The following is an 8,797-nucleotide window of genomic DNA, read 5'->3' as shown; positions in this document are numbered from 1 at the left end:
AGATCATAAGGTTGACGGAAACTCGGGGACTGTGCCTACCTGATGAGCTCCAAGAAGGGCGAAACCGGTCGTGGGCTGTCGAAACGTTTTCAGCAACCTTGTGAGTAATTTCTTTTGTGAAAATATACTGCGATATTTCAAATATCGTGCCAAGTGAAACATGAGGCGGCCTGTGTGCTGCATATTCAGTTGTGGAATATCATAAACGAGGGATTCAGTTGAGTTTCTCGTGAAAACCAAATTAATTTGCAAATGAGTGTATTTCTGAGAAACGAAAAGATGTTTTAGGCTCATACAGATCAGCGCCTCTATTTACACGTGAAAATGTCATTAAGAATTTTTCGAAAGTTTAGAGCAGAGTTCACGTCAGCTCAGCGGATACGCTTGATGCATTGTTGAGCATAGCAAATAGCGTTCATCTGAAAACGTCCTTTGGCGATTGCAACTTGCAGATTGAAACAACCATTCGTCTCGTTGACACTACTGTTCTAAATTTACAGAACACACGATTTGTTTTCCCTTCTCTTTAGTTGTTATTGAAGTTTCAGTACGTTCTCGATTAGACATGGCAAAATAACTCCGAAATATCCTGAAAACTGCGCTGATGTGTAGCAGCAGCAGATAGATAGATGAACTGATCACACTGCACAGGTTGCGCTGGCTTGGCCACGTGTTGCGTATGCCAGTCGACCGAATTCCTCGAAGCGCTCTTTTCGCCCAACCACGTGAAGGATGGAAGAGATCCGGAAGCGGTCAAGCAATGACTTGGCAGCGAAGTACAGAAGCCATTACCAGCAAACCCAGCTGCGCTGGTAATTGCCGTCTTCCAGGATGGAGGATCCGAGACGGGCCACATCAATGGCTGGAGACATTCTCAGACATGGCCCAGTCGTGCCCTCAATGGCGCTCGTACATCCAAGCTATTGCCTTCAATGCATAGCTCCTTTTCCAACCCCCCTCCATTTGACAGCCCACTGACAGTGCTGGATTTATGCACCAATTTACCAGCTCGCGCGTGCAATGCGCAGCTACCTATCCCCCTCCCCCCAAATCACCGGTGAACGAAACTGCGGCAGCTACAACCACTGTACGACGAGTACGCGGTTCTTACAGGTGACAGTGATGATGATGATGATGAGCAGCAGAGGTTGCTTGTTGATCAAAGTGACCGTGGTTACCGACATCGCAGATTTTTCGATGATGTGCTGTGGTATGACGATCGAAACTTAATCAAATCCAGCTGTAATGGGTAAAAGTGCGATAACCGTTCAAAGCTTTTTTCGGCTTACAAACAGCTCGATAGAGTATTCTACACTTGACTGGTTAGATTAGATATTCTATATTATACAGGTTTTTGTTTCGGATTCACAGACTGTGTCATTGAAACAACAGTTGCACCTGACTCAAGTTTCCGTCTTAGATCCACGGCTTTCGGAGAACTGAACTGATTAACTGGCCCGGCTTTTTCGTGCATGAACACACTGTGATACTACTTATTCGTATACTAGCTGGAAGTTGAAAAAGACGAACAGTTGAAAGGAAGGCCTTTGCTGCGGAGTTATTTATTGGAAAACACCAACTGAACAGTTTGTAAAAACTGTGTATCTGTCTTCTTCTCGAACGCGTCTTCCGGAACATTCCTGGATACTCAATGACTATCACTCAAAGGCTACAATATGACTTCACAAATTCCGTAATAAATCTCACTTGAAGCGGATTTGCGAGAAATCACATACTACTCGCATATTTCATGAGCAGTATACACCGTTACACAGTGGGCTCTACGTGGTGGTTAGGCTCAAATGGATGATCAATCTTGGTGGCATAGGAGAAACCCTGTTACAAAGTTTACTACTGTATTTGGCGTAAAGAGATCCACCAGCCTGGTCTGGGCAACTGAACTACAAATGTAAGCCTAAAAGTTAAATGTCTTAGGGTCCTATATAGTCATTACTATCTTCATCTTCATATACCCAATTCCTCTTGAAGTTCATCATGAACGTTCCCTTAATCATCAGACTTGCAACAACTCCAATTCACCCTTGAGAGGAAATAAAACCAGAGATTGAGATGGAAACCCTTTGAAATGGGTTGGCTGTTTGCTGTTCCCAATGGCTTGAACACCAGTCAACAGTCAACCAGTCAAGCCAATTGATTTTTTCGCTAAAAACAGATCAGTTCTTCCCTACTTTTGTGTACGGCAGATGTTTTGGAAAAGTTGGAGAGCCTGACTGTTTTCATGTCCACAGTTTAATCTGCGATCGACTTGTGGAAGAAAGTAGCAAATGAACAAACAAACTGTTTGTCTGGCGGGTAGAGTCCTATTGATTTTCGCGGGGTTTCACAAACATTATGATCTATTGGTCGAACAGCCATGGGATATTTGTCGGAATGCTACAGGCAGAACTTTCCGTCCGTCACGGAACGTGGTCTGAGCGGGTTCCGTGGGTGGAATATCGGGTGCGTGAGTGATAAATTACACACAAACTGTGGGAGTTTATACGCGTGTATTGAAAATCGAAGCATGGGCTTATTTTGAACCTCGAATGTAACAGGTTCTAATGTAACAGTGCCTGGTCATTTTACAAAGTTACTAGAAGTTCTTCGATGCTCATGATTCTCGAACTGATGGCCTAACCGACTCAAATCAAATGCTATCATCGGAAAAACATATGGTTGTTTGAATTCACTGTTTTGTCATAGTGAGGAACCGCGGAACAATGGAATGTATGCATTCGTGTTGTGAATGTATAGCGGTACCATGTGACTCAGAAGAGCAAACTTCCAGTAACCGACACAGCTAGGATTTACACTTGAAATGCCTCTCCCCTCTCAGGGTGCATCATAAAGAAAGCACAGCTTTACAGACTTTTTTGGATACCCACCAATACATATAGTTTCACATATGTTCCCTAATGGTATATTGAATGTTATTTGATCCGTCACTTGTCTCCGGTTTTTGGGCAAGTCATTTGAACGCAACCCGTATCCAAAGAAGTCACCCAGTTCACGGGAGTACAGCGTTGTAACTGTATCTTCCACTTTAATTCATGAACCGCTTTTATTAACCCAATGTATGGAGTCCGCGTTCCTCAAATTCAGAAACGCCACTGCAAACAACGAAATTCTAATTTGACACAACTAGCTTAAAATGTAAAGAAAACCAAAGTAAAATGCATATTTTTGTAATGTACTATTCATAAGGTTGCTGAAAATTCGTCGACAGCCAAGGGCCGGTTTCGCCATCCTTGTGGCTCATCAGATAGACGCAGTCCCTGAGTTTCCCTCAACCTTATGTTCTACTTGAAAACAGATTGCACGAAATTAGCTAATATACACTCATTTGCAAACTAATTTGGTTCTTTCGAGAGACTCACCTGGAACCCAGCTGAATCTCTCGTTTATGATGTTCTCAGGCAACTGAATGTGCTGCACCAGGCCGCCTCATGTTTCAGTCGTTACGATATTTGAAATATCGCGATACACGTATATTTGTAATGTACTACTCATAAGGTTGCTGAAAATCCATCGACAGCCCACGACCTGTTTCGCCCTTCTTGGGGCTCATCAGATAGGCGCAGTCCCCGAGTTTCCCTCAACCTCATGTCCTGCATATCATGTGTTACATCTTTGTAAACATTTAGGGGGTTGGTGCGCTTAGAGTGGGCTATCGTCCTACTCTTCCCACTTTGAATAACGGTCATATCGAAGTAGACCACACAAGGAAGTCAAGTATCACAGCGAAATGAAACGTGTCAACCCTACGCGCTGGTATGTGAATCATATCCTGGTTACAGCAACACGGCCATCGTAGAGAATAATGGTCACACGTGAGTCAGTAAACCGGAGCCTGGATTGTTTGTACAAGACCAGCGTGTCAGCAAAAAACCCCATAACTCATGGAAGTTCTCCTCTTGTTTTTTCGTTCTTCTTCAACCCACTCCGAAAAAGAAGAGAAGCGCCCAATTCTGCTTAGGCTCGTCAAGTTACGGATCACCCGATAGTGACCGAACGGTTAAATGTTTAAACTACCATCCGGGTTGGAAACTGGCTACTGGAGTTTCGTAAGGTATGCACTGCTAGTGAATCCTAATAAGTATGGAACACCGGTTTTTCTACGGTTTCAAGAAATAAAGCTGTAAATTCAGGCACTAAGGCTGTTGTCCTCAAAGCATTAGAAATTTTGGCTGATTTTGAGTTCCCACGAACATGTGCTGCCATATAGCTCGGACTCCACCTGAGGCGATGTTCATGTTAGAACAAGCATTTGTTTGACTGCGATTATCCGAAGCGCCTGGAGATAAGCACGGAATCTCTGTTGCCAGAAAGTTCGGAGAATGTAGTAACACCAATTTTTGTACAACACTTTATGTTAGAATCATTCACACACTGTGCTTCCCACCAAAAAGACATAGCAGTCTGTGTGTAACAAGGGATTGTCCACTGATTACTCAGCGCCGTTGCAGTTGAGAGACGTTGTTTCAAACAGCCTTTCTTGCCGATATTTACTGAATTAGTTATGCTCAAAATAAAACGAACCTGTACACTTCATTGTTCTGACCGGGTCGATCTAATCAATGACAGCCGTTTGATGTGCGGATACTGCAATTACTGCTTTCAAAGACGGAGAACAACAATTAGCAACACCAGCAACGGAAATTGTTCGGAATAAGTGTATTCGTCAGTGCGTACCCTCTCCCTCAAAAAGAACCGTCATCCGGTGCACCCAGCTCGCATCGCATGTGCTTTCATTTGTCTGCATTAACACATCTTTGAAATCTGTTTAACTTTTTCCACTCATCTTACCTTTTGCGAAGTAACTAAACGGTATAAAAAATATGAAAAGTTTTCCAAATTCGCGTGATACGTGACAGTGTTTACTCGTAGAGAGATTACTCTTGAAGTTCTGCATCAATATACAAACGTGGATCTACACCAGTTGATTTTCGCGCGGGTTTCAACAGTGAGTGACACGTTGTTTTCGCGGTGTGACAACAAAACCTGTTGGTTACGTGCTGATTCTGTGTTTCAATTATGCAGTCACAACGACGTGTCCGCGTTGATCCAAACGGTCCGAGTTTCGAATTTTCACAGTCTTTGATACAATGTTAGGACTCTGAACGAACATGCACTCTGTGCAACTCGACGTGTAGAAAATCGTAGTCACACTGGTAATCAGTTGAACACATGTCTTCTACGTTCGTTCAACTGCAGCTGACAAACTTTCACAGGAAACCTTGATCTTTTTAAGAAGGTTACCAGCTGTTGTGAGACATACTTTCACATTTCCTGCTAATATGCTAAATCGCGGTATCCAGGTAGAAAAGTTCCAATACTCAGTATTAATATCCATAATCTTGAAGCGTACATGTCATTTAATTTGTGTGACACCTCATATCTAAAAAATCGTCGTTTGTACAGATTATTTTCAAGCAAGAATTAAACAATATTTCTAGAAAAGTTTGCTGAAAACTCTTCGACAGCCCACGACCGGTTTCGCCCTTCTCGGAGCTCGTCAGGTAGGCACAGTCTCCGAGTTTGTATCAACCTGATGTTCTGCTTGAAGGTTTCTAGAACTTTCACAATATCCTCACCGTTCATCATTCTTCTTTCTCGTCTTCCACAGTTCAAAGTTCCTCTGCGTGTGCATTCAAAGGAGTACTTTGCTCGGAAGAAGTTGGACAAAAAGCATAACTTGGACGTTCAACTGGGTCTGAGTGGCACATCTGATTCGGTTGAAAGCAAACGGTTTGTCCCCAATGAAGAACGAAAAGAAGACCAGCGAATCATAGACGAAGAGGTTTGTAAATGTATCAAAGCACATGCAGACTCTCGAATGCTAATAAAATATCTGAGGTCCTTATTTTCCCTAAGTAAACATGACAAACCGCACGCAATGCAGTTTTGAGCACTGAAGTCAGTAATCTTGGGTATACCAAGCCCCCTAATCCTGCTGTTCAATATTCTTACCCCTGAATAAGTTTCAGAGATATTCCAAGCATTGCTTCCCGGTCAACTTGTTCAGTTTAGGTACCATCATGAGTAAGATACCCCTTACGCTTTCAGCCTTTGTAAATGGGCTTGACCACAGTTGAAATGATGGCCAAATAAAACACTTTTTGGATAATTCGTGAGTTACTTCTGTTATGCAACACAGGGATGTCTCCAAGACAAGAAACTATGCTTATTGATTCATATTTTGAGACAAGTAATCTAACCAAAAACGGAAAGAAGAGAGTACTTTTCTTGATGAATCACACTACTCATAGGGTTTCTGTTATATCTGCTGATTCGCCAATCAGTGGTACCTGCTGCTGACCCGCTCCAGTGCCTAGTGCCGGAAAAAAAGACCCACAGAATGGAACACAACAGCTATATTCCGAACAAGCGAGTGAATGCGTGCGAATGTGAGAGCAAAAGTCACAACGGCGCAATGATATTGATCCAGTTTGTCTGATAGGCGTTGGTGAACACCAGTCATCATCGATCGTGCCTCCATGAAATGCCTGAACGCTGATTACATTCAATCGTGCTTCTGTGGCGTGCATGAGGACTCATTGGCTTTTGTTCAATTGATTGAATGATTGACTGACCTGGACCCTTGCCGGCTTTCTTACTGAGATTTTGGTGGGGTTTTAGGGTCTCGGTAGGTTTCGGGCGTTCTGAGGTTACTTTCAGGAATCTGACCTTCCTGATAGTTTCTAAAAAGTCTTCGATAGCGCACGACCAGTCCTACTTGAAGTCACCAAGGCAGACGCAATCCCGAGTTCCAATAAACCCTTTTTTCGTGTGAATTCGATAGTGAGTGTATTTCAGTAAAAGACTGACATCATTTTGGGATTATCCGGAACAGGTCAGTATGCACGTCGCTGATTTTCAAACACCCAGATGTGAAAATAGATACTTCCTAAATAGGTCTTATGCACGAGAGTAAGCTCTCAGTCAGTTTTAGATCCTTTTTAATAGGTCTTATGCATGAGAGTAAACTCTCAGTCAGTTTTAATCGATTTCTAATATGAATTGCCTTCGGGTCCAAGGATTACGCATGAAAAATTGCGTGCCCCTTGTGGACAAACTTCTCCCTTTGATTGCCTTCTTGCATAGTTCCTGAAATATAAGTAAGCTTCGGAGAACAGCTGCGCACTTGTAGATCCTGCACAGTTCGACGGAAAGTAGGAAATCGTCGGATGCGTTGACCTTGATCCGTTTCACACCACTGACCGCTAACCGTAGTCACACATATGACTAGTCTTCATAACGTAGGTTCAATGCACAGCGGGCGTAGAATTCCTCCGTCTTCTATGGATAACATCATTACCATCATCATGGACAGTCTGAGATCAGTGTTCAACACCGATGCTTCACTGTCTGGCCTCCAGGCTGGGGGTTGGTACACGTAGCGACTTGTTCCGTAGAAATGGTAATGTATTCGCATTTCTCGCCAAACGCTACTGCCTTGCTGTTAGGCTTTTGAGCCGAATGCTTTGATTGAGGACTCTAATCGTCCTCCTGTCTAGGTATGGGCGCCTTGGCAGTATCCCAGCCCTCGTACAACCATGACATTCACGACCAACAATACTCCCATGGAGAGCAAGTACGTTCCGTCATACGTTTTGGGAGATACGCGCCCTTAACTTGTTATCCATATGCATATATTAATTTCGCTTTGTCAAGGTTGTTTCTATAGGTTATAATTAGGGTCATGTATTGGTGTTATGTGGCGGTTTCTTCGTCCATGATCACATCCGACATCTGTACTCAAGCTTGTCAAATGTCCCGGTAGATAAAACGTGACACACCAGCCAGCATGGTAGTTCCACATTTCTCTGTCGTATCTTATTCTTGAAATAGGTTTTCAGTGCTTACTGCGAAGCAAATTGGTTGACTGTCGGAGCTCGTCACATTCCACCCCTAGAATAATGGATCTAACGTCTACAGATCAGTGTATTGTGTTCTGTGCGGTGTAGCGGAACACCAAAAATTTCCGACTGTCACTTGGTGTATAAGGCCTCAACCATTCTGAACCAGAGTCAAGTAGTTTTTCCAATTCCCCAATGGAAATAGACCGTCAAAAATGGGCACAATAAATACCTGCCAAAGGGCGGGTTTAGGAGAGCTCCTTGCGTTGCTCTTTGGTGTACCACGAACACTACTGTACAAACGTAACAAAGTATCAAACAGACTGAGGTATCGTTCCATTGAACTGTCTTGTTAGTCTTCAATGGTGAATCTGTTATTGGTCCAAGCCATTTGTAGTAGAAAGTCTTGTGTCTGTTCCACCAACAAAGCGTGCTAGCGACAAACACGAGAGTAAGGAAGGTTTTGTCATGGGTTGGTGTTCTCATAGAAGGTGAGATCACGCACCCCGGAGTAGCAAGCGCAGTGCGTAACTTTCAACCTACAAAGCCATGTGTATCTGTTAGTTTTCGTTGCAAAACTAGACTTTACCGCTACAATAGTGCTAGGGTTGACACCACACACCCTCATGTATCAAATACGTACGCCTTCATTTCATCCTCAAAACATGCGTGGCCCTGTGAATTTGGTGCGTCTGTTGAAGCATTCATTTAATTCTTGTTCCTAGAATTGGATCCTTATGTAAAGACTACTGTGGATTTCGTTAAGGTTTCCGATCTCCCCTTGTTGTGATCTATGATGTTTTGGCTAGATGTACATTGTTCATGAATATCATGCTTGACCGTGTCTTGTAGTTTGGAGACATTCAAAACAAAGAGAGCGAATGCTGAGGACAGCCGTTCAACAGTTTGCTTCACAGGGCTGATGCCGAATAGTTTTC

General features: G+C 43.3%; 1 protein-coding gene across 1 annotated transcript in view; it reads left to right on the top strand.

Moving 5' to 3' along the window:
• Window positions 1-6,209, top strand: part of T265_05325 (hypothetical protein) — a gene marked incomplete at both ends in the record, with an annotated part of 56,519 nt that extends 50,310 nt beyond the window's left edge. The window contains one exon of the mRNA XM_009170308.1: window positions 5,627-6,209. Coding sequence (XP_009168572.1) covers window positions 5,627-5,908 — 282 coding nt within the window. The remainder of the gene's footprint in view (window positions 1-5,626) is intronic.
• Between the last annotated feature and the right edge of the window lie 2,588 nt (window positions 6,210-8,797).

Source organism: Opisthorchis viverrini, assembly GCF_000715545.1.
Source record: "Opisthorchis viverrini unplaced genomic scaffold opera_v5_98, whole genome shotgun sequence".
Classification (NCBI taxonomy): domain Eukaryota; kingdom Metazoa; phylum Platyhelminthes; class Trematoda; order Opisthorchiida; family Opisthorchiidae; genus Opisthorchis; species Opisthorchis viverrini.
This window is presented reverse-complemented; position numbering and strand designations above follow the sequence as displayed.